General features: G+C 42.6%; 1 protein-coding gene and 1 non-coding gene across 2 annotated transcripts; one reads left to right on the forward strand and one right to left on the reverse strand.

Annotated features, from left to right (window-relative positions):
* Nucleotides 1-845: 845 nt before the first annotated feature.
* On the forward strand, nucleotides 846-952 carry LOC122680932. Its single transcript, XR_006336841.1, has one exon. It is a non-coding gene; the product is annotated as a U6 spliceosomal RNA (small nuclear RNA).
* Nucleotides 953-1,559: 607 nt separating this feature from the next.
* Nucleotides 1,560-25,583, reverse strand: MANSC1 (MANSC domain containing 1). The gene is made up of 4 exons (XM_043882215.1): nucleotides 25,431-25,583; nucleotides 18,422-18,743; nucleotides 12,850-12,990; nucleotides 1,560-2,695 (listed from the first exon to the last, which is right to left on the reverse strand). Exons 2-4 carry the CDS (start codon nucleotides 18,669-18,671, stop codon nucleotides 1,818-1,820), a joined length of 1,269 nt encoding a protein of 422 aa, XP_043738150.1. The 5' UTR covers nucleotides 18,672-18,743; nucleotides 25,431-25,583; the 3' UTR covers nucleotides 1,560-1,817.
* Between the last annotated feature and the right edge of the window lie 1,033 nt (nucleotides 25,584-26,616).

A 26,616-nucleotide genomic window follows, 5' to 3' on the forward strand; every position in this document is an offset into this window, starting at 1 on the left:
GACTGCAAGGAGATCAAACCAGTTGATACTAAGGGAAATCAACCCTGAATATTCATTGGAAGGACTGTTGCTGAAGCTAAGGCACCAATACTTTGGCCACCTGCATTGAAGAGCGGACTCGCTGGAAAAGACCCTGATGCTGGAAAAGATAGATTGAAGGCAAAAGGAGAAGGGGAAGATGAGATTGTTAGATAGGACCACTGACTCAATGGATGTGAATTTGAGCAAACTCCAGGAGATAGTGGAGGACAGAGAGGCCTGGTGTGCTACAGTCCATGGGTTCACAAAAGAGTCAGACATGACTTAGCGGCTGAACAACAAAATCATTCAATACAGGCAGACCTCAGAGAAGCTGTGGGTTCAGTTCCAGATCACTGCAATAAAGCGATTATGGCAAGAAAGTGAGTCACACAAATTTTTTTGTTTCCCAAAGCCTACAGAGTTACGTTTATACCATACTGAATAGTAAGTGTAACAGCACTGTCTAAAAAAAAAAAAAAAAAAAGTATATACCTTAATATTAAAATATTGCTAAAAAGAATGCTAACCATCATCTGAGCCTTCAGCAGTTCATGGCAGTAACATCAAAGATCATTGATTACAGATCTCGAGAACCAATACAATAATTATGAAAAAGCTTGAAATATCATGAGAATTAACAAAAATGTGACACAGAGACATGAATTGAACAAAGGCTGTTGAAAAATGGTGCCAACAAACTTGCTTGAAGCCGAGTTGTCATAAATCTTCAATTTGTAAAAACTTCAGTATCTGCAAAGCGTGATAAAGTGAAGAACAATAAAATGGTGTATGCCTGTCATTTTAAGTGTTATCTGTTATTTCCAGTGCTCGCTTCGGCAGCACATATACTAAAATTGGAACGATACAGAGAAGATTAGCATGGCCCCTGCGCAAGGATGACACGCAAATTCGTGAAGTGTTCCATATTTTTAAGTGTTATCTGTTATTTCCATTGTTATTCCAAGTAAAGCCAAAATTGACTATTGGTCAAGTTTAGATAAGGAATTATAAATCATACTGTTACATTTTAAACTTACTTAAGTTTAGAAAATGCCTGTTGTATTTTATTTTTTTGAAAAAAAAAATAAATAAAAAAGTTAGCTAGAACAGACCCAAAGTAGATTTGGCCATGTATCAGAACTCACTTATCATTGTCTCCTTGCAGGCTAATATTCTGCTAGAATTCTCCCTAAGGACTCCCTTTTGCTCACTGATGGGAAAAGGGGGGGTTGTCATTTTAACTTAGAACACATATTTTCATCATTTAATCATTTTGCTGGTGGGAATAAATTTAAAGTTATTCAACTGGATGTGTCACTTACAGGAACATTACTGAGTACCAAAAGATTTATTCAAATATTTAATTGGAAGGAACTACATCTGGAATAAGTTTTATTGGAATTCTTATAAAAAGGAAAGTAAATCCATTAGAATTAATATCATAAACAGTCAGCTTTATCTGGAACCAGAAACATTAGTGAAATGGAGCCTAGGAATCCTAACCCTTTTTCTCTGTAAAAAAGCCAGTCGCTCTCCAATTTATGTGGCAATTATTCTTTATTGCTTTAGGTAGAGTTTTGTTTTCATCTAATGGTTTAGAGACAGATCACTCATGCCACCCCATTTATTTCTTTGCCCCCTTTCTCTTCAAAGAACAAGCAAAAGGAATGCAGTAAGAGGCATCTGCCTATCTTCGAAACACTTGAAAAATCCTGCGAAGATCAGAAGGTCAGCAGAAACTCGCAGCAGTGAGGCTAGCAGTAACTACATGAATTAAGAGACACCCCGTGTTCCCCTTAGATGTCCACGTAGATGCCATTGATCAAATAATCAAGCCTCGAGTACCGTTTTCTGCGGAGGGATTCTAGGAGCATTCTGCCCAAGAGGGCCAGGCCTATGGCAAGAAAGAGGACCCCGAAGAGCACAGTCCCAATCAGGAGCCACTGCTCAAAGGCCAGGCCTTGCTGGCTTCCTGGAGCACTGCTTAGGGCGGGCTCATCTGCACCGGCCTTCGCATTCTCCTGGGAAGCCGTCGTATTTGTAGCGGGATACTCCACATTGGACAAAGGAAATGTCACGGAGGCCCCGGCATCCTCTGCGTTCCAAGTCAGATTGGCGATGTCTCGAAAGGGCACTGTGACCGGTGGGCCTCGCGAGTCCGTGGGTGCCCTAGAGGTGGAAGTCAAAACCGCAGTTGTGGTCGGGCTAGTGATCATGGCTGCGGGTGGGGCGGAGGTGGCCCTCTGAGGCTGCCAAGTCAGAGACGGCATCACTGCCGTGTTGGTGACGGGGAGGGATGTGGAGAGAGACTTCGGAATGGCCAGGATGGTGTGCAGAGAAGACTCCGCCATCGTAGAGGGGAACGCTGTCACGTTCTCAGGCAATAGATGAGCTATTGCTGGTCCTGAGGAAGACTGGGACGTCTGAGAGTGGCCTTCTTCTTTATAATCAGGTGATGGTGGACTCTCTGGAGCAAACTTGAGTAGTTTCTCCAAGTGATCCGAGGATCCAGACGTCTGAGAAAGTGAATCTCTCCATAAGACTGTGGGCTCTGAGTCATGGGTTGGAGGCTGGGGAGTGGGAGTGTTGGTATGAGAAGACGCGCCCGGGAGGAGGGAGTTTTCCTGGGCTACCCCTGGGCTTGGCAAATCAGTTCTGGCCAAAGCTGGGAAATCTGAAAATGGAGAGAAAATAATAGGAAGACTTCGACATTTCCATATGAAGGGAGGACAGAAGAGACAAACGTTATTAGCTTATTCAATAAGACCTCAGACTGTTGCTACCTGATATTTCGTGGTACGTGCATGGGGGCTAAGTCACTTCAGTCGTGTCCGACTCTCTGTGACCCTATGGACTGTAGCCCGTCAGGCTCCTCTGTCCACGGGATTCTCCAGGCAAAAATACTGGAGTGGGTTGCCATGCCCTCCTCCAGGGGATCTTTCAGATCCAGGGATCAAACCTGAGGCTCCTGCATTGCAGGTGGATTCTTTACCACTGAGCTGTCAGGGAAGCCCAATATTTCATGACGTAAGGACCTGGCCTCTCCTGAGGAAGCTCTGGTTTATTTCTAGAGTGATGGCACGTGCCTCCTAGAGGAAGGAGGAGGTGGGAGGGGCCAGCAAAGATGCTAAGAGGAGTTCAGTGGGGGCAGCAAGGGCTTCCCAGGTGGCACAGTGGTAAAGAATCCGCCTGCGATGCAGGAGATGTGGGTTCAATCTCTGGGTCGGGAAGATCCCCTGGAGGAGGAAATGGCAACCCACTCCAGTATTCTTGCTTGGATCTTAGTTCTCCAACCAGGGATGGAACCCATGCCCCTAAGTGTGGAGTCTTGATCACTGAACCACCAGGGAAGTCCCCTCCTTCTGACTCTTGAAGATTAAAATTCTATAGCCAGTATCTCAGGTTCTGAAGACCATGGACCAGTATTTGAAGTCATGCTGGCCACGTGGCTGACATAAAAAGCAGGCAATCACAGTCCCAACTCCTGCGGAGGAGGAACCAGCCTCAGATGCCCCTCCTGCTTGAGAAAGGTAAGAATTTTGCTCTTGGTCACACATGCTGTTTATGACAACTCTAACTGAAATGGCCAGTTAAAGCAATCTGGGGCAGAGAAAGGCCAGTTGAATTGCACCATATTATTCTGCTACTTAGGACTTCCCAGGTGGCACTAGTGATAAAGAACTCGCCTGCCATTGGAGGAGACATAAGAGACTTGGGTTCCTGGGTTGGGAAGATCCCCTGGAGGAAGGCATGGCAACCCACTCCAGTATTCTTGCCTAGAGAATTCCATGGATAGAGAAGCCTGGCGGGCTACAGTCCATAGGGTTGCAAAGACATGTACACAACAGAGGCAACTTAGCATGCGCTCACTCTGCTACTGGGCGAATCATTACACTTCAGTTAGAACTGTAGCAACAAGGAAGGAAGCAAAGGAATTTTCCAGCATTCACTGGTTCATTCTCCTCTGTTCTCTTTTCCCTCTTCTATTTCAACTCCCCTCAATACCAGTTCTAAACCAGCCCTCACTCTCCTCTCTCCTAACAAATAGATCCAGATTCACATTTATGACATCTTTGACTACTCTCTAAACTTCACACCACTTGAGGTCCTTTAGAACTGCCACTTATTAATCCATCTAGGACAGGGGTCAGCAAATTATGGCCTGAGAGCCAAATCTAGCCTGCCATCTCTCTCTCTAATATTTTTTTTATTGATTTGCCTGTGCTGGGTCTTAATTGTAGCAATATGGGGTCTTTAGTTGCAGCACTCAACCTCTTAGTTGCAGCATGTTGGATCTAGTTCCCTGACAGGGATCAAACCCAGGCCCCCTGCATTGGGATTGCAGTCTTAGCCACTGGGCCACCAGAGAAGTCCCTGCCACCTCTCTTTATAAGGCTTGCAAGCTAAGAATGGCTTCTACATTCTAAAATGATTGAAAAAAAAATAAAAAAGGATATTTTGTAACACATGAAAATTATATGAAATTTACATTTCAGTTTCCATAAATAAAGTTTTATTGGCACACAAGCATGCTCATTTGTTCACATATTGTCTATGGCTGTCTCTTACTGCAAGGACAGAGGTGAGGATGTCTGACAGGTTGCATGTGGCCCACTAAGGCTAAAAGACTTGCCTGAAAAGCCTAAAACACTTATTATTTGGCCCCTGACAGAAAAAAGTTTGTGGGCGCCTGCTCTAGGACACTCTCAAATAGAATTCTGATGCCGGAACATCCAACAAAGCTGAAGAAAAGAGTTACTGCTGCAGGTAATATGACATCGGCAGGCATACTGTCACCGTGAGATAAACAGCATCTGTATTTTTAGGCTGTGTCAGATATTTTTAAAAAGAGCAGGACTCATCATATTTCATTTTAAAATTAAAAAAAAAAAGACTAAGTAAATGCTCTGTGATGTATGTGAACTCAGAAGTTAAGCCCATTGACAAGAATGACCAAAACAGCTGTTTTCTTTCTCAAGAATGCAAGGTTATAAATAAAACAAAGTGAGGGCTAGTCCACTTTCTTGATAAGATTCATCTATTGGCTAAGATCCTAGGACCACGCTGGGATCCTCCACACCTGTTCCATTGACCTCACCCTCTGATGCTTGCCATTGGGCTGTGGTGTTTTCTCTCAGTCAGATAGACATGAGTACTATGAAACAGCCCTGTGTACTCAGCCCCTCTTTTGAGTTTCATATGCAAGTGACTTCACGAGATGAAACAATTTAAGTATTGACTATTAAAACTTGGAGACCAGCTGAGCCAACAGACTCTCAATTTATTCTATTTCTGAATTCCCCTATTCTAGTCTATTCTGGTCCTTGGTGGCATCACAGACCACCAAGCTGCAAAAACAAACAAACTGACATGAAATAATGTCCAGCTGCAATGGTCTTAGAGAATGAACAGAGTGCACTATCATCTTTCGAACTTTTGGTCTGTAAATATTAGTCAATCACAGGAAATTGAGTTCACCTCTAAACAAACCACCAAAAATATCTACTGGATTTCACTCTAAGCGGGAGGCAGATAATTCATTTTTATGGGGTAATCTCAATCCAGCAACATGGGCAGATTCAGAAACAGTATTACAAACACAATTAGTAAATATCTGTGAATACAGACAGGACACCAAGTCTGGCGTAGGTGAGTTTGCCCCTAGGTATCAACCTGCTCTGGGCTGGTGGTGCCCCCTGGTGGCTGCCTCAGGAACTGTTGGATTCTAATTTCACTTCACTATCTTCACACTGGTGGCTCAGGCTACGGTAAAGTGTCTGCCTACAATGCGGGAGACTGGGGTTTGATCCCTGGGTCACGAAGATCCCCTGGAGAAGGAAATAGCAACCCACTCCAGTACTCTTACCTGGAGAATCCCATGGACACAGTCCACAGGGTCGCAAAGAGTTGGACACGACTGAGTGACTTCACTTTCACACTGAACCCACTCCAGTATTGCTTGGAAAATCCCATGAACAGAGGAGCCTGGCAGGCTACAGTCCATGGCATCGCAAGAGTCAGATATGACTTAGCGACTAAACCACCACCTCCACCTTCACACTGGCCCTTAAAAAAAACGGTTTCTGCAAGAGCCAAGCTTATCCTCCCACTTCCAGTGGAGAAAATCTTTACCACTGCTCTCTGTCCCTAATATATATATTATCAAAGCAATAAAATGACAGAAGTATTATGAAAGTTATAAAATAAATTCGACTATCATTTCCATCATGATGTCCCAGCAACTATTAATACTTATGTATACCTTAAAACTAAAACGTTTTCCATGTAACTTAAAAACAATTGGGTGTTGTTCACCTGAAATTTAGGTGACCTTTTGTTCTACATCTCAAACTTATTTTTTAATATCTGCATCATATTCCCTCAACTGGATACATCATGTTTTACACTCTACCATTCCCTAGCATTTGGACATCTAAGCTGTAGAAACTTTTAAACTAATTTCCTTTAACAGTCACTCCCAAAGTGCTGCTTTCACTTTTAAAACCAGTTACACAGTAAAAAGTTTTACACCAATCCCTTTTTATTTGACATAGATTTTATGGATCAATGATCAATACAAAGAAATAGAGGAAAACAATAGAATGGGAAAGACTAGAGATCTCTTCAAGAAAATTAGAGATACCAAGGGAATATTTCATGCAAAGATGGGCACAATAAAGGACAGAAATGGTATGGACCTAACAGAAGCAGAAGATATTAAGAGTAGGTGGCAAGAATATACAGAAGAACTGTACAAAAAAGACCTTCACGGCCCAGATAATCACGATGGTGTAATCACTCACCTAGAGCCAGACATCCTGGAATGCAAAGTCAAGTGGGCCTTAGGAAGCATTAGCTACAAACAAAGCTAGTGGAGATGATGGAATTCCAGTTGAGCTATTTCAGATCCTAAAAGATGATGCTATGAAAGTGCTGCACTCAATATGCCAGCAAATTTGGAAAACTCAGCAGTGGCCACAGGACTGGAAAAGGTCCATTTTCATTCTAAGCCCAAAGAAAGGCAATGCCAAAGAATGTTCAAACTACCGCACAATTGCACTCATCTCACACACTAGCAAAGTAATACTGAAAATTCCCCAAGCCAGGCTTCAACAGTACATGAACTATGAACTTCCAAATGTTCAAGTTGGATTTAGAAAAGGTAGAGGAACCAGAGATCAAATTGCTAACATCCGTTGGATCATCAAAAAAGCAAGAGAGTTCCAAAAAAACATCTACTTCTGCTTCATTGACTATGACAAAGCCTTTGATTGTGTGGATCACCACAAACTGTGGAAAATTCTTCAAGAGATAGGAATACCAGACCACCTTACCTGCCTCCTGAGAAATCTGTATGCAGGTCAAGAAGCAACAGACATGGAACATGGACATGGAACAACAGACTGGTTCCAAATTGGGAAAGGGGTATGTCAAGGCTGTATATTGTCACCCTGCTTATTTAACTTATATGCAGAGTACATCATGAGAAATGCTGGACTGGATGAAGCACAAGATGAAATCAAGATTGCCGGGAGAAATATCAATAACCTCAGATATGCAGATGACACCACCTTTATGGCAGAAAGTGAAGAAGAACCAAAGAGCCTCTTGATGAAAGTGAAAGAGGAGAGTGAAAAAGTTGGCTTAAAGCTTAACATTCAGAAAACTAAGATCAGGGCATCTGGTCCCATCATTTCATGGCAAACAGATGGAGAAACAACGGAAATGGTGACAGACATTATGTTTTGGGACCTCAAAATCACTGCAGATGGTGACTGCAGCCATGAAATTAAAAGATGCTTACTCCTTGGAAGAAAAGCTATGATCAACCTTGACAGCATATTAAAAAGCAGAGACATTACTTGCCAACAAAGGTCCGTCTAGTCAAACCTATGGTTTTTCCAGTAGTCATGAACATAGAGAGTTGGACTATAAAGAAAGCTGAGCACCAAAGAATTGATGCTTTTGAACTGTAGTATTGGAGAAAACCCTTGAAAGTCCCTTGGACTGCAAGGAGATCCAACCAGTCCATCCTAAAGGAAATCAATCCTGAATATACATTGGAAGGACTGATGCTGAAACTGAAACTCCAATACTTTGGCCACCTGATACGAAGAACTGACTCATTTGAAAAGATCCGAATGCTGGGAAAGATTGAAGGTGGGAGGAGACGGAGATGACAGAGGATTAGATGGTTGTATGGCATCACTGACTTGATGGACATGAGTTTGAGCAAGCTCCGGGAGTTGGTGATGGACAGGGAGGCCTGGTGTGCTGTAGTCCATGGGTTTGCAAAGAGTCGGACACGACTGAGCGACTGAACTGAACTGAACTAAATTGATAGATATTATGGAAGTACAGAATTACTGCATTACATTATAATTTCCATAATATTCCATCATTTCTTTAATATTCTGCTTTAATCATGAAATAGATGAGAGAAAAGACACACAGTGACAGCAGAAGAAAGGGTACAATGAGGAAGAGGCAGCGAGAAGGGATCAGAGAGATGGATGTGATGGCCCAGCTTCCAACTGATGGGAGCTCTTAAAAGGGAGAAACAAACATTCCAATTAGTGTCTTGAGCCCTGCCACCTTTGGAAACTCAGACCAAGGTGTTCAGATCCTACTAGATACCGTCCCCGGGTGTTCAACAGGCTCTGCAGTGTTCCAGGTGATGAAAAAAGAGGACCAGCTATATCCACACATTACTGCTGGTCCCGATGTTTTCATTCAGGATTATACATAGACATGAAGAAGCCAAACAGTTAGGGGCAGCCGCCCTGGCCAGTGTGAAGCCCAGAAAGTGCAGGAGATGACAAGACTCTTTCCTTGCAAGGTATGATCCTGGATGTTCTGAGAAACCTAATTTGTTCTGTTTTTAGTTTTCACAACAGTCGTAAAATACACTTCATACAACACACTACTTAAACCCTTTTTAGGAGAACAGTTCCATGGCACTGAGTATATTCATATGATTGTACAACCATCACCCTTATCCACCTCCAGAGCAAAACTGAAACTTTGTACCTTATCTGCCAGTCTTTTAGGACTTGGGCTTCTATCACTATTTAGGAAGAATTTACACAAGCATTCTGTGCTTTATACTCTTATTTAAAGGAGTGTTGGATACATTAAGCTTTCCCAGTTCACAAACAAAACTCAGACACAGCCTCATCCAGGGGACCAAGCAGGGTCAGTGTCCGGGCACCCTGGGCAGTACCATGCCCTGGAAAATCTTCACTGCACTCTCCCTCCAACCCCCAAACTGCTTCTCTTCAAATCTCCCCTAGTTCAGCAGACAGCGCTCCTGTCCATCTAGATGCTCAAGTCAAAAACTACAACTCGGGGCTTCCCTGGTGGTCCTGTGGTAAAGAATTTGCCTGCCAGAAAAAAAAAAAAAAAGAATTCGCCTGCCAATGCAGGGGACATGGGTTCTATCCCTGGTCCAGGGAGATCCCACATGCCAAAGAGCAACTAAGCCCATGCCCCATAACTACTGAGCCTGCGCTCTAGAGCTCGGGGGCCACAACTACTGAGACCGTATGCCCTAGGGCCTGTGCTTCACAACAGAGAAGCCAGTGTGATTAGAAACCCATGCATCACAACTAGAGAGCAGCCCCCACTTTCCGCATGAGAGAAAGCCCTCCGCAGCAATGAAGACCCAGCACAGCCAGAAATAAATAAATTAAAAGAGAAAAAGAACTAGGCTTCAGCTTTACTCTTTTCCTCATTCCCCACATCCACGTCAACCAGCAAGCCCTGCCAACACTACCTGTGAAATGGCCCGTAGCTTACTTCCCTCCATCTCCTCCACCACCTCCCTGGTCCCCAAGGCCATGGCCTCCCACTGTGATCGTCATCCCGCCTCCAACCCAGCCTTCCCACCTGCCCTCTTGCTGATTCGTGCTTGTCCGTTCCGAAAAGAGCGGTCAGGGTGAGTTTCGAGACATCACCTTTAAAACAGCACGTTGTGGAGGTGGGGTGAACTGGGAGATTGGGATTAACATACATACTATTGATACTGTGTGTTAAATAGGTAACTAATGAGAACCTTCTGTGTAGCACAGGGAACTCTGCTCCCAGCTCTGTGGCGACCTAAATGGGGAGGAAATCCAGAATGGAAGGGATACATGTACACCTGTAGCTGATTCACTTTGCTGTGCATCAGAAACGAACCCGGCATTGACTACGTTTTTGTTTAGTCGCTAAGCCATGTCCAGCTCTTTGCAACCCCACGGACTGTAGCCCACCAGACTCCTCTGTCCATGGAGTTCTACAAGCAAGACTACTGGAGACGATGGCCCTTTCCTTCTCCAAGGGATCTTCTCAACTCGGCGACTGAACCTGTGTCTCTGGCACTGGCAGGCGATTCTTGACCTCTGAGCCACCAGGGAAGCCAGAGGAACTACACTCCAATAAAAATTAATCAAAACAAAACAAAACAAAACACCCAGCACGTTACACGCCTGCTGAAAACCTCCCCATGGCGTCTTATCAGGCATCTAAATAAAAACTCCCTCCCCTCTACAAAGGTTGATGGGCTTGCCCCACTTTCCTTCCTTCCTGCCTATCACTCTTTACCTGCTTCACTATGAGTCAGCCACTGGGATGGGAGTGTTTGAACAAACACTCCCAAACCATTCTGCCTTGAGATATTGGGATCCGGTTGTTTCCTCTGCCTGGAAGGTCTTCCCACTATTTTCTCACATCTGGCTCCTCAGTGTGCAGATCTCGGCTTAGGGGTTAGAACTTTGCAGATGTGTCCCCTGATCACCTAATCCGAGACGGCCCACTCAGTGATAATCTATTAGCTTAATTATATTAATCTTAGCTTAATTATCTGCTCTTGTGACTCTATTTTATTTAATGGTAATTTCATGTTTTCAGTTTCTCTGCATTGAAAATATATTCTTACATAAAGGCCATGTTTCATTTTCTCATGATCACTGTTATTTTTTTAAATGGAGGATAACTGCTTTACAATGCTGTGTTAGCTTCTGCTGTGCAACAGCTGCAAGTATATATTGAAATATTCCCTCCTAATTGAGGATATATACCCTCCTGATTGAGCCTCCCTCCCACCCCACCCCAGTCCTACCCTTCTAGGTCATCACAGAGCACCAGGCTGAGCTCCCACTAGCTATCTATTTTACTAGTACTATTTTTTTATTTAAAATTTCTTATTGAAGTATAGTTGATTTACTATGTTAATTTCTTCTGTACAGCAAAGCAATTAAATTTTGAATATAATAGTCTTTTTTATATTCTTTTAGGATACATTTTCATATTCATTTATATATACATTTTATATTCTTTACACATTTTTGTATAGAATGTATAATCTTTTATACATTTTTATATTCTTTTATAATACATTCTTTTTTATATTCTTTACCATTATGATTTTTCATAGGATACTGAATATAGTTCTCTGTGCTATGCAGCAGGACTTTGCTCTTAAAAGGGTTAAAGTAGTGCATTGAATGTAGGACCTCGCTGTGTATCCATTCTATATACAATAGCTTACATGTGCTAACCCAAACCTCCTACTCTATCCCTCCCCCAAACCCATACTCTCTGGCAACCTCAAGTCTGTTCTCTATGTCCGTGGTGATTCTATTTTTTTAAATTATTTATTTATTAAGGTTACTGTCTCTCTCTCCTAAAACATCAGTGCCAGAAGTGAGAACCTTGTTTTTCATGTTTAATGTCGTATCTTTGTATCCTTAGGGGATTAAAAATGCTTGGCACATTAGAGATGCTAAGTAAAATTTGTTGCTTATTGAATAAATGAAAAAAGATAATATTGTTTCTACCTAAGGGTATAATGGAGAAGGAAATGGCAACTCACTCCAGTATTCTTGCCTGGAGAATCCTGTGGACAGAGGAGCCTGGTGGGCTGCTGTCCATGGGGTTGCACACAGTCAGACGTGACTGAAGTGACTTAGCATGCATGCATGCATGCATTGGAGAAGGAAAGGGCAACCCACTTCAGTGTTCTTGCCTAGAGAATTCCAGGGACAGAGCAGCCTGGTGGGCTACCATCTATGGGGTCGCATAGAGTCGGACGCGACTCAAGCAACTTAGCAGCAGTAAGGGTATAAAGGATAAAAACTTTCTAAAATTTAAAGGAAACTTGAAAGCATTGCATCCTGAGAAATTAACAAGCCAAAATCTCACCAAGACAGATCCAAATAATTATATCATTTCTACTTGGTTATTTTCTGTATTCTGAGCAAATACATAATTTCCAAGTATAGAGACTGTATCTCCAATGCCTTTCACAGCATTTAGCACATGGCAGATTCTCAAGAACTTCTTTTTTATTTTTCAAGAACTTCTTAAATGTGCTTCTTTTCAGGTCTGGATAACAAAATCCAGTGAGTTTGATTTCAGTGAATGTGATAATAAAATAATTGCAACCTAATAGCAAGTGGAATTTTATATACTGTATTTACACAGGTCTTAACTCTTTCAAAATAGTCACCCTGGAGAACTGTATACTTATTCCAGTGTTGCTGACATAGTTTACAGGGGTGTTTCAAAATGTTTTCAAGAAAGGTCTGTGTGTCTTTTATCTCAGGAAGAAAAACAGAAACAAAAACAAAACAAAATGCTATCATTCATCAGTCTTTCACTGGGGAAAAGAAAAGACATTTGGTTGAATCAGCTGAATTTTAAATCATGAGATTTTTCTGATGTGCCTCTGTATTTGTGATCCCCTTTGGTAGTTTTTCTTAGACTCTTTGGTAGAAAACCTTTCTAAGTGAACTATATCCTTAAATAATTCCAATCACAAGAGACAAAGAACAAGGTTCTTATTACCTCGAATTATCCTGTAACTCATAAGTCCTTTTGCTGGTTTCAGGGGACAGGCTTCCTCACTGGGACAGAAGAACAGGTAGCAGTTGGGTAGTTTAATTTTTTTTTGAGTGTCGAAGATCATCAAGTTACATGCTTTGTTCCCTGTAAGGAAAGGTTTCACAAGTAACTATTTTGAAATAGGATTTTCCATAAAGCATGGTGGGCAGGAAAACTTCATTTACTTTGGTAGCCGACACAAAAACCTTTTTGTCTGCTGGCTGCCGAGTCATTTCCTTTTCCTTAGTTTACTCACGGAAGGCAATTTTTAAAGACCTTAGGTTTAAAACTCTGAATGAAGGTAACTTTGGCAAAGCATATTAAATTTTTTTTTAATTTAAAAATTTTTTTGGTTGCGCGGCATTTGAGATCTTAGTTTCCCAACCAGAGATTGAATCCCTGCCTCCTACATTTGAAGCTCAGAGTCAATCACTTGGCCACCAGGGAAGTCCTGGCAAAATACATTTTTTTTAAATTATGAACATACAATAACACATTTACAGGAGACTTGGAAAATACAGGACACAGTTACATATAGGTCTACTACATATTAAAATTATGTTTTTAAGTAGATAAAGATTTTTAGTTGGAGTTTCAATATCAGGCTCTCAAAAATTAATAGAAGAAATAGAACAGTAGGAGGATACAGCAGACATGAAAAAAAACCAATTCAACCTAATAAAGATTTATACAGTTTTCACACAATAGCAGGATACAAAGTCCTATTCAAGTTTCCATAGACTATAAACCAGGAGACACTGGAACATATCCAGGGACATAAAACAAGGTGAAAAAACTTCATGATCTAAAGGTATTGAAATCACACCGAATCTGTTCTCTTGTCACTGTGGAATGATGTTAGAAATCAATATCAAAAGATATTTGAAAATAAGACACATTTTCAAGTATAATGTGATATTTACCAATTGAGATCATCACAATAGTAAAAGATGCTGGCAAAACCCATTTTTTAAAGTACATTTAATTCTTTAGAAAGAAGTCTTCCATTTGCTAAAATATTTATCAAAATATACACAGAAATACTGACTCTACAATTCAGTACAGAGTTGGACTTTAGGAAATGGATTTAACCCTAATGATTTTACAAATTTCTTGCATCCTGAAAGCATCTTAGATGCCTATGAAGCCATCAGTTCTGGTTTTCTTGAAGGGGGTAGAAATCAGAAAATTTAGCCTTATATATATCAGGCCTCCTTCCAGTGAATGAATCTGCATAGCTTTACTTTTCAGACCATTCTTCTTTTGGGTCTTCGAATTTCGGCTCTACGTTATCATTTTTGTTTGTCTCCCAATCAGGCAGAGGTCAGGGATCATCCTTGATTCCCTCGATGGGAAAGAAGACTGAGTTCGCTTCTGCAGGGGTTTTTATCCTGTCATCTCTCTACTACCCAGATAACAAGAAAGGCACTCCAGTTTCTCTGACTTGTCTTCTCCCAGCAATGTGATAATTCTGCAGCACCATTTTAGCTGACACTTAGGTAAAGGGGAGGGTCCATGGAGTCCACTTTGTACACAGAATTTTGTGTCCTTTCTATCTGTGGGCATTTTTCTAGAGTCTGTGGCTATGGGCAAATTATCAGTTTTTTTGAGCCCCAAACAGTTAAAAACCAATGCTTGGTAAAAGAAGGAAAAGTCTGGGATCCATTAACTGAGACCCACAGTTACCTCTGCTTAGGGCACGGCAACCTACTCCAGTATTCTTGCCTGGAGAAACCCATGGACTGAGGAGCTTGTGGGGGGGCGGCTACAGTCCATGAGGTCACAAAGAGTTGGATACGACTGAGCAACTGAGCATGCACAGGAAAGCAGCAACTTTTTGCTTATGTTTTTGCTTGTAGAACAAAGCCGTAAACCCTCATTTCTTACTGAACACCCCCCCAAGGAACTGAAGAGAAAGGCCAGGTGTCCTGTGTGGCCAGAAAACGCCCACATGGCATTCAGTCCTATTTGCAGACCATGTTTCTATTTCACATAAATGTTGGTGTCAACATTTAGAGAAAAAGTAGAAGTTCAAATGAGAGCTCTATCAATTACTTCTCTATAAAGAGTGTCCAAAAGCACGCTCATCAATTTGAGATCACTGAAGGATTTGTTTTCCTCCTGACAGCAAATATGGGTGCCTCCCAGGTGGCGCAGTAGTAAAGAACCCACCTGCCAATGCAGGAGACACAAGAGATGCAGGTTTGATCCCTGGGTGGGGAAGATCCCCTGGAGGAGGAACTGGCAACCGACTCCAGTATCCTTGCCTGGGAAATCCCATGGACAGAGAAGCCTGGTGGGCTACAGTCCACGGGGTTGCAAAACAGTCGGGTACAACTAAGCAACTGAACATGCATGCATGACAGCAAATATATGGTGTCGTTTCTACGTGAATTCTCTAGTTCTCTAATGTAAGACACCAATGGGGTGTCTTACAATTCAACTCGATTCTGATACTAATTGCCTGGAGTGTCAGACCCCACAGGTCCAAGGCTCAGTCCCAAAAGACTGTTCCCACTCAGATGCCAGTCACAAATCACAGTCACAAGACACCCAGGTCACTCACACATACGTCCAATTAGGCTGCTGCTAAGTCACTTCAGTCGTGTCCAACTCTGTGCGACCCCATAGACATCAGGCTCCCCCATCCCTAGGATTCTCCAGGCAAGAACACTGGAGTGGGTTGCCATTTCCTTCTCCAATGTGTGAAAGTGAAAAGTGAAAGTGAAGTCGCTTAGTTGTGTCCGACTCTTGGCGAACCCATGGACTGCAGCCCACCAGGCTCCTCCAATCCACGGGATTTTCCAGGCAAGAGGACTGGAGTGGGGTGCCATTGGCTTAGGCTACCACCTCCCATCCCAGGCTCAATAATTTGCTAGGACTACTCACAGAACTGAGGAAAATGCAGTACTTACTTTTACACTTTATTACAAAGGATACAAATGAACAGCCAGATGAAGAGGTACACAGGGTGAGGTTTGGGAGGGTCCCGAGTGCAGCAGCCTCCGTCCCTGGTTGGGATGGGGTGCCTCCTGGCACATGGATGTGTTCACCAACTTGGAAGCTCCCCAAACCCACCATTTAGGGGTTTTCATGCAGTTTTATTATGTAGGCAAAATGATTAAGTCATTGGCCATTGTGACTGAATTCAGTCTCCACCCCACTTCCCCTACCTGGAGGTGGGTGATGAGACTGAAAGTTTCAAGTTTCTAAGCAAAGTTTGGTCTTTCTGGTGACTGGCAACCCTCCCAAAGCTATCTGTGCTGGGCTTAGTCACTTCAGTCCTGTCCGACTCTTTGTGACCCCATGGACTCTAGCCTGCCAGGCTCCTCTGTCCATGGGATTCTCCAGGCAAGAATACTGGAGTGGGTTGCCATTCCCTTCTCCAGGGGACCTTCCCAACCCAGGGGTCAAATTTGCATCTATTACGTCTCCTGGTAGGTGGGTTCTTTACCACTAGAACCACCTAGGAACCCCATCTATCTAGGACCCCACTAAGAGGCACCTTATTAGCATAAACTCAGGTATGGTGGAATGGGGCTCATTATGAATAACAGAAGAAGCTCCTTTGCTGAGGGAATTGCCAGGGTTTTAGGAGCTCTGTGCCAGGAATCAGGGACAAAGACTAGAAATAAATATGGAAATTTGTGTCCTTCAATTTCATGTCCATATATATTTATATTACCATACCATAATCATTATAGAATGAAAAGGAAATAAAGATCTAAGAGAAATCATATGATTTTGTTGGCTGATAAATCAAGTAAGGATCATGAGTCCAGTGTTCACTAGCTCTCCTAGGGTCCTTGACAATGGGCCTTTTCCATCTTATTAATGGTTTATCTCCAGCACCTAGCAAGACATTAGATGCTCAATAAATTTAGGTGGGTTTTTTTTTTCCCATTTAGGGAATTAGGACAGGATCATAAAGTGAAGTCGCTCAGTCATGTCCGACTCTTCACGACCCCATGAACTGCAGCCTACCAGGCTCCTCCGTCCATGGGATTCTCCAGGCAAGAATACTGGAGTGGGTTGCCATTTCCTTCTCCAATGGGCCACTAGGGAAGCTCTTAACTTCATGACTTTTAAGGACGGGATCATAAAGAACTGAAAAATGATCATTGTTTTCACTTAGATACATACTTCTGTTTTTAGGTCATACGTTTGGAATCTGAAATGTCCAAGGTCGTGGTTCAAGCCTATGGGCCTCAGTTTTCTTTTGTGTATTGCACATGGGTCATTCCAAGCCCCTCCCCGTGCCTCTTAAAGTCCTAGAAGCTGCAATGAGTGGTCAGTGGCTTCCTGACTCACCTAAGCCACCAGCCCCAGGAAAGGGAGGGGAAATGGAAATTTTGTGCTTCCACTTAAAATGCAAATGCTGATTTTCCTATGGGATGACTTAAAATTTTTATTTTTTGTCTCAATTCCCTTTCTGTTTAAATGTTCTTTCTTTTTAAAAAATTATGTCATTTGTTATTTTTATTATTATTATCTTGGAATACAGTGTGACTTTCATTTTATTTAATTATTGGCTGCGCTGAGTCTTGGCTGCTGCTGCCAGGTTTTCTCTAGCTGCTAGAGAACGGGAGCTGCTCTCTAGCTAAGATCTCACGGGTTCCTCATTGTGGTGGCCTCTCCTGTTGTGGCGCACAGGCTCTAGAGCGTGTGGGCTTCAGGAGATGCAGTGCACAGGCTCAGTGATTGCAGCTTGTGGGCCCTAGAGCATGGGTTTCATTGCTCCATGGCATGTGGGATCTTCCCAGATCAGGGATCGAACCCATGTCCCCTGCATTGGCAGGCTGATTCTCAACCACTGGATCATTAGGAACGTCCCTAAACATTCTTTCTAAAGTCACACTGGGCTTTCCCCAGGGCCTTAGCAGTAAAGGATCCGCCACTGCAGAAGACATGGGTTTGACCCCTGATCCAGGAAGATCCCACATACCATGAAGCAACTTAAGTTCGTGTGCCACATCTATTGAGCCTGTGCTCTATGCTCTAGAGCCTGGAAACCACAACTGCTAAGCCTACGTGCCCCAACTACTGAAGCCTGTGGGCCCTAGAGCCCACGCTCAACAACAAGAGAAGCCACCACAAAGAGAAGCCCACACACCAAAACTAGCAAGGAGCCCCCGCTCACAACTAGAGAAAAGCCCGAGCAGCAGGGAAGACCCAGCACAGTCAATAAATAAACAAATAAAACTGAAGTCACACTGTATTTCCAATGCTCCATGATAATGATAGCCAAGCATTTAAATAGGATTTTTGGTTTTACTCTCTTAGATGCCTGTTAGAACAAACACCAGTGGTTTTCAACCTTTTTCTACCCAGATACCTAAGTGATACATATACACTCATAGGTAACTGAGTCAGCTTAGGGGAGAGGAGAGCGCATCGTGGAACATTCCCGAGCGATTTTGCCACCCATTTTTCTACCCCACTGAGAATCCCTAGTACAAACTACTCAGCCTCATCGACCAGGTACTCACATCACAAAACACATGGAATAAACAGTCATCAAGGCATTGTTACTTACCTGATATGTTTTTTGTCAAGCAGCAAGAATTAATGCAGTCCTGTTGAGTTAATGTATGTATGGGCTCGTTGCCTCTGATTCCCTTGGAAAGAGACAGCTGGATGTCAATGACCACATCTTCAAGGCTCTCAGTGAGGCAGTTTTGACTGGTGGACAGTCTTAGTGCCAGGAAACAAATTATTACAAAAGTGTAAGTCAAGCTCCATCCTCCCCGGAAGAACATGTTAAATTTCAGCTTAGTCTTAGTCATCAAAGGTCAGATAAACTCTCCCTCCTGCTTGAGTCTGCTTCAAGAAGATGGTACAGATGATGGAATTTCTCTCTAGGACAAAAACAGGAAATCATCAATGAGTTTTCTTTTTTTGAGTGAACCTAGAGAAGCTACATTTCATTTCCTTCAAATCAATGTAAATGACTCACAATTCATAGAAGGCCAGAAATAAACAAGTAATTTTTATTCATTTCACTTTTAATAGATTTGAGATAACCTTTCATTAAAAACTTGGCAAAAAGCTAGTAAGCACACACACATATATTGGGTTGGCCAAAAAGCGCATTGGGGTTTCTCTATAGGATTGTGCAGGAAAACCCTAATGAACTATCTGGCCAACCCAATGCTATCCAATTAATTATTAAAATCTGACAAATGTCTAAGAAAGAGGAGTAAAATACCATAGTAGTGTGCCTTTCAGTTTTAGAATCCTTCCTCTTCCTGCCTCTCCTAACAAGAGCGGGAAAAGACATAAAATCTGCAGTCATTGATGAAGCAGTAAATGATCACTGATCATTGGTTTGGACATATTTTCTCTCTCAGTAATAACAATTAACATTTTAAATCACCTACTGAGGGGAAGGCAATGTGCTAAAATTTACATATATTATCCTAGTTAATTCTTACACCAGCTCTGCAAAAAAGCTATTATTTTTCTCATTTTACAGATGAGGAAACTGAGGCTGCCTTTTTTTATTGCTGTCTCTTTTTAAGTATCACACCAGAGGCAGGTTAATGCCAATAATCTAATTCTAGGAATTAGCCCATCAGCAGGGGGAATAGTCTAGCCTAGTTGAAGGAAAGTGTAAGGGCAAGAGTTCTTTTTGACATCCCTAAAAACACAAAAGGAGATCCAACCAGTCCATCCTAAAGGAGATCAGTCCTGGGTGTTCATCGGAAGGACTGATGCTGAAGCTGAAACTCCAATACTTTGGCCACCTCATGTGAAGAGTTGACTCATTGGAAAAGACCCTGATGTTGGGAGGGATTGGGGGCAGGAGGAGAAGGGGACGACAGAGGATGAGATGGCTGGATGGCATCACCGACTCGATGGGCATGAGTTTGAGTAAACTCCGGGAGTTTGTGATGGACAGGGAGGCCTGGCGTGCTGCGATTCATGGGGTCACAAAGAGTCGGACATGATTGAGCGACTGAACCGAACTGAAAAACACAAAAGCCCTAATATGTATTAATTTCAACTCCATTGGTGAGCTGGTTCTTCCGGGAAAAAAAAAAGTTAAACTGGCAATGCTATACCAGAAACTATCCTCAATTCTAGAATACAAATTGTTCACTAACGATAGCCTAGATCAGAATTACCAATTAAGTTTTCTTTTTATGTCAAGAAGCCTTTGGTAACCTTTCGGTCATGAACCCTTTGGTACTCTGGTGATGCTTAGGTTCTCTTCTGACATGTTTTAAATGTATCAAAGACATGTTTTTAAATGTATAAAATGAAATATATAGGATTACAAAGGAAGATAGTCCTATTGAAATGTAATCATTGAAGAGTTTTTTTTTTTTAATCTACAAATCTGATGAAAGATACCAAGAATGATCTAAAGGAATCGAGAGATATTTCATGAGATACAGCACTACTCAGTATTGTTAGGATGTCAGTTCTTCCCAACTCAGTCTGCAGATTCAATGCAATTTCAATAAAAATCCCAGTACATTATTTTATAGACTTCAACAAACCAATTTTAAAAATTTTATTTTATTTTTTGGCTGTACTGTGTGGCTTTTGAGATTTAGTTCCCCAACCTGGGATGGAATCCTAGCCCTTGGCTGTGAGAGCGCAGAGTCCTCACTAATGAACCACCAGGGAATTCCCTCAACAAGTCAATCTTAAAGTTTACACGGAAATGCAGAAAGGCCCAGAACAGTCAACACCACACTGAAGAAGAACAAAGCTGGAAGACTGACACTACCTGACTTCAGCACTTAACCATAAACCACCAGTAATCAAGACAAGGTGCTATTGGCAAAAGAACAGACAAATAAATGAATGGGACAGAATAGTGAGCCCAGAAATAGACCCGAACAAATACAGTCAACTGATCTTTGACAAAGGAACAAAGGCAATTCAACAGACAAAGGATAGTCTTCTCAAAAATGGTGCTGGACAATTGGACAAAAAAGAAAAAAAAAAAAATCTAGACACTGACCTTATGCCTTTCAAAAAATTAACTCACAATGGATCATAGACCTAACTATAAAATGCAAAGCTATAAAACTCCATGTAACACAGAATAAGGTCTCTGTGACCTTAGACTGGATGATGAGTTTTAGATACGACACCAAAAGCACAATCTGTGAAAGAAAAAACTGGTAGGTTGGATTTAATTAAAATTAAAAACTTCTTCTCTGTGTAAGACACTGTTAAGAAAATGAAAAGCTAAGCCACAGGCTAGGAGAAAGTATTTTCAAAACGTATTTGATAAATAACTGGTAGCTAAAATACACAAAGAACTCTTAAAACTTAACAAAAAGAAAACAAACCACCCCATTAAAAGTGGGCAAAAATCTGGACACCTCCCCAAAGAAGCATATAAAAAGGTGCTCAATCTCACTGTCATTAGGGAATTGCAAATAAAAAGAACGAGATACAGGCTTTCCTAGTGGCTCAGTGGTAAAGAATCCACCTGCCAATGCAGGAGACAAGGGTTCAATCTCTGTTCTGGGAAGATTTTACATGTTGCGGAGCAAATAAGACCATGCACCACAACTATTGAGCTTGTTTTCTAGACCCACAAGCTACAACTACTGAGGCCAGGAGCTGCAACTACTGAAGCCCAGGCACTCTAAAGCCTGAGCTCCACAAGAGAAGCCCCCTCAGTGAGAAGCCCGCACACCACATCTGGCGAGTAGCCCTCATTCGCAGTAACCAGAGAAAAACTTGCACAGCAACGCAGACCCAGCACAACCAAAATAAACAAATAAATAAAATTACTTTTAAAAAATAATGAGATGTCACAACACATTTACAAGAATGGCTAAAATTCAAAAAAACCGTTAACACTAAATCCTGACAAAAACCCACATACAAATATTTATAATAGTTTTTTTTTTTTATAATTGCCAAAAAAACTAGAAATAGCCAAGATGTCCCTTCCTAAGTCAAGGGATAAGCAAATTGTGGTATATCCCTATAGTAGAATATTATTCAGCAGGAAATGAGTTATCAAGCCACAAAAAGAGGAACCTTAATTGTATATCATTTGGTGAAAGAAGGAAATGGCAACCCACTCCAGTATTCCTGCCTGGAAAATTCCACGGGTAGAGGAGCTGGTGGGCTACAATCCGTGGGGTCCCAAAGAGTCAGACAGGACTGAGCGACTAACAATTTCACTTTAACTGAAAGAAGCTAGTATCTGATTCCAACTCTATGACATTATGGAAAAGGCAAAACAACATTAAGAGTAAAAGATCAGTTGTTGTCTGGAGGAAAGGGTGGAGTACAAAGGATTTTGAAGGCAGTGAAACTATTTTATATGACTCTGTAATGATGAAAGCATATCGTTACATTTGTCAAAACCTACAGAGCTGTAAAATACAAGAGGGTACCCTAATATAAACAGGTAGACTTTGGTTAGTAAAAAAATCAACATAGTTTAAAAAAAAAATTATATGGTAACAAAGCACAATCTGTTATGTCTAACTTCCCAAAACAGCAAATTGAAAATAACACTGTTTCTCTATGTAAGCACATCACGTACATTATGTCATTTAATCCTTACATGAATTCTAGAAGCTAAATCCCATCAGCTCCCCTTTCAGTTAAAAAAAAAAAACTGTGATAAATGACAAGTAGGACATCTAATCAATGCCATAATTTTTTGAATGACCCATTTTTAATTTAATTTTTAAAGGAGTATAGTTGTTTTACGATGTTGTTGTAGTTTCTGCTGAACAATGAAGCGAATCAGCTATAAGCATACACACGTCCCCTCCCTCTTGGGCCTCCTTCCCACCCCAGCCCCTAGATGATCACAGAGCCCCGAGCTGAGCTCCCTGGGCCGTAGAGCAGCTTCCCACTAGCTGTCTATTTTACACAGAGTAGTCTGTATACGTCAATCTATTCTCCCAATTCGTCTCATGTTCCCTTTCCCCCACTGCGTCCACATGTCGGTTCTCTACACCTGCATCTCTATTCCTGCCTTGCAGACAGGCTCGTCTGTACCATCTTTTTAGATTCCATACATATGTATAAATTCATATACGCTATTTTTCTCTTTCTGACTTACTTCATTCTCTACGACAGACTCTACCCAGGTCCATCCACATCAATACAAATGACCCAATTTCGTTCCATTTTATCACTGCCATAATTTTGAAGTAGCCTCAAATGTAATGATTTTGAGACATATTCAGTCAGGAATGCGATACGGAAATAAGTACCACTTCTGCCAGAGGCAAATCAGAGCTACCCTGCCACTAATCCCACTGCGGCTTTTGCCTACACGCCTCTTAAAGGAAATATGACACTGCATTTAGAGGTTAGCAAAATAAACTTTTCCACCCAAGTTCACAGATTTTCTGAATGCTGTCCATGGACTCCCCCACCCCCCAACCCCAGGATAAGAATCCTGGCACAAAGTTACTTCGTATGCTACCACACTTTGCAAATCTCTTCTAGTCACTAGAAGGAAAAAAAAAACCAACAGAAACAAAAATAACAAAAACCAGACCAACACTTGGCTTTGAATGGATTCTAAGAGTCTCTCCTGAAGCTGCTGCAATGAAACGAACTGTGATGTGGGATACAGGAGGAAGGCTGTGCTTCTAGTACCAGCATCCTTTCTGTGCCTGCAAGCAGGAATGAAGAGCTTATCTCATTAACGATACCCAACCATTACTAGGTAAATTAATTCTTCCAATCCATTTATTATTTAGATCTTGAAGGTCCAAAGAGGAACAGATTTTTAAATGTGGCATACACATGCAATAGAATATTATTCAACTACAAAAAGGAATGAAATTCTAATACATGCTGCCTCCTGAGAACATTATGCTAACTGAAATAAAATGGATACAAAAGGACAAATGCTGAATGCGTGCACTTATACTAAGTATCTGGCTTCCCCAGTGGCTCAGATGGTAAAGAATCCACTTGCAACACAGGAGACCCAGGTTCAATCCTTGCGTTGGGAAGATCCCCTGGAGAAGGGAATGGCAACCCACTCCCGTATTCCCGCCTGGAGAACCCCATGGACAGAGAGCCTGGTGGGCTATAGTCCAGGGGTGGCAAAGAATTGGACATGATTGAGGGACTACTAACAGTAACGCACCAAGTATCTAGAAAAGGCAAAGTCATAGAGATAAAAAATTTGAATTGAAGTTACCAGAGGTTGGTGGAGGAGGGAGGGGGCTATTGTTTAACAGGTGCAGAGTTTCTGTTTGGGGTGCCCCAGATACCCTGAAAATGGATAATTGTTGTGGTCCGGGCTTGGGTTGGAGAAGAATTTCCAGGCATGAGACAGAATGAGAGGGGAAATAAAGTTTATTAGATTGGGAGACGCTGTTAGAACAGCGGGCCAGTTCAAGGGAGAACCAGTGTTGAACAGGGGTCCTTAGGCCACTTTTATACCCAGCGTACAAGGAGTGGGGTGGGGGTCTTGTGGGTCATTTGCTGATTGGATGAGTCATGTATACTGGGTAGAGGGGAGAGTAAGGCAAATACCTTCTCCCTATGGGGTAGGAGGGCCAGGTTATTCTGCTCAGGAGGACCGGAAATCCATTAACAGTGATCATGGGGGAGGGCCGGATGATAAGGGTCTGCTTTTTCTGTTCCCGCATTCCAAGACCCTCCTTGGTTTTTTTCTGCTCTTTCGTCCTTGGGTCGCGCAGTAGTGACGGTTACCCAATAATGGGAATGTACTTAAAGCCACTAAACTCTACCCTTAAAAATGATCCAAATGATACATTTTGTTATGTGTGAGGGAGTGAGTGAAAGTCGCAGTCCTGTCCAACTCTTTGCTGCCCCACGGACTGTGGCCCGCCAGGCTCCTCTGTCCAAAGGATTCTCCAGACAAGAATACTGAAGTGGGTTGCCACGACCTCCTCCAGGGGCTCTTCCTGACCCAGGGGTCCAACCCAGGTCTCCCGCATTGCCAGCGGTTCTTTCCAGTCTGAGCCACCAGGGAAGCCCTTGTTATGTGTATTTTACCACAACAAAAAGATCAAAACAAGCATACAGTTAAACAAAAAAAAGGTTCAAAGTGAAGTGGAATTCTGTTGAAAACTAGTGGGAAAGGGATACAGGTGGCAAGAAGACGCACCTGAGCTTTCACACCTGCTGAGTCGAGTCACGGGATCTTAGCAGCAATCACTCGGTCAATATTGTAAATCATTTTTTCTCATAGCATAATCTAACTTAATTTATCAGTGTTTATAACTGCACACACACACACACACACACACACACCCCTTATATGGCAATTAGCAAGTTGGATGAATACAGGAGACAAAGAATACAGGAGAACAAGGGAAATTTGCCCTTTCCTTGAGGAAGTACACGGGGCTCACGAAATGATTCTTTTGCCGCAGCAGCCGGCTTGCCTGGGGACCCCCCTCGGGGATACAGAGGTCAACAGCATCCGCTCAGCCCCTCCCCGCTCTAACCCGGTGGTCCGAGCTCCCGGACGGGCGGCGGAACCTCGCCCCGGGAAAGGTGGTCAGGTGGTGATGCTGTCCGCAGGGGCTGGGGGCGGGGGAACGATGGAGAAGAGCCTTTACCTGGCAACGGGAGGCCGAGGTCCTGCTGCCCTGCAGTTTCAGGGCAGCCCCGCACGTTCCGGGAAGCAGCGGCGGGTCTGCTAGTGGCTCCGAGGCTCCGCAGCTCGCGCTTAGCCTCGGGTTTGTGGTTCACGAGTTCCTGCTTCCGTTGCGGCGGCCGAAAGTTTGCCGGAGGGGGAAGGGCACGTTCCCGCCCTGCAACCCGGAGCTGCTTCCCAGCAACCTGGAAAGGTCTCCTGGGCACCGCGGAGAGCCGGGAACCCCTCCCACACCTCCCCACTCATCCATGGATGCCCGGGATCCAGGCTGTGCGTGCAGCCGGGACGGGGGGCTCAACCCTGGTGTATGCTTGAGGGTCTGCATCTTCGGATTCCCTGAGAACCGGGCAAATAACCCATGATGGAAGTCAAGCAGTACAAAATGTACATCATCAGACGTACCTCCTTTGACTGCACTTAGCAGATTTTGCATTTAAAAAAAAAAAAAAAAACTGAAGGTTTGTGGCAATCCTGCCTGGAGTGAGTCTATTGGTGTCTTGTTTCCAACAGTATCTGTATCTCTGCGTCACCTTTTGGTGATTCTCCCAACAGTTAAAACTTATTCATTATTATTATGTTTATTAGGATTATGATTTGTCATCAGTGATCTTTGATGTTACTGCTGTAACTTGCTAAATGTTATGATGATTGTTATTGTTTAGTCGATAAATCCCGTCTGACTCTTACAACCCTGTGACTGTAGCCCACCAGGCTTCTCTGTCCATGGGATTCTCCAGGCAAGAATGCTGGAGTGGACTGCCCTTTCCTTCTTCAGGGGATCTTCCTGACCCTGGGATGGAACCCACATCTCCTGCATTGGCAGATGGATTCTTTACCACTCAGTCACTAGGGAAGCCCAAAGGTTATGATAATAGCTAGCATTTTTTTTTTCATTTATTTTTATTATTTGGAGGCTAATTATTTTACAATATTGTAGTGGTTTTTGTCATACATTGACATGAATCAGCCATGGATTTACATGTATTCCCCATCCCGATCCCCCCTCCCACTTCCCAATAGCTAGCATTTTTTAAAGCAACATTTTAACATTAATGGATGTATATTTTTAGGTGTAACGCCATTACGCACTTAATAAACTACAATACAGTGTAAGCATAATGTTTATGTTGCTGCTTCTGCTATTTGGT

This window comes from Cervus elaphus, chromosome 22 (genome assembly GCF_910594005.1).
Source record: "Cervus elaphus chromosome 22, mCerEla1.1, whole genome shotgun sequence".
NCBI classification, from domain to species: Eukaryota; Metazoa; Chordata; class Mammalia; order Artiodactyla; family Cervidae; genus Cervus; species Cervus elaphus.

What these genes read in the sequence shown, in the direction of transcription:
- MANSC1 (XM_043882215.1), bottom strand. Translation starts at nt 18,671, where the DNA reads ATGACTAAGACTAAGCTGAAATTTAACATGTTCTTCCGGGGAGGATGG. An exon ending in CTTGACAAAAAACATATCAG is followed by an intron (nt 12,991 to 18,421) that starts GTAAGTAACAAT and finishes CTTTCCTTACAG; the next exon opens with GGAACAAAGCATGTAACTTG. An exon ending in GAGTTACAGGATAATTCGAG is followed by an intron (nt 2,696 to 12,849) that starts GTAATAAGAACC and finishes CTCCATTTTCAG; the next exon opens with ATTTCCCAGCTTTGGCCAGA.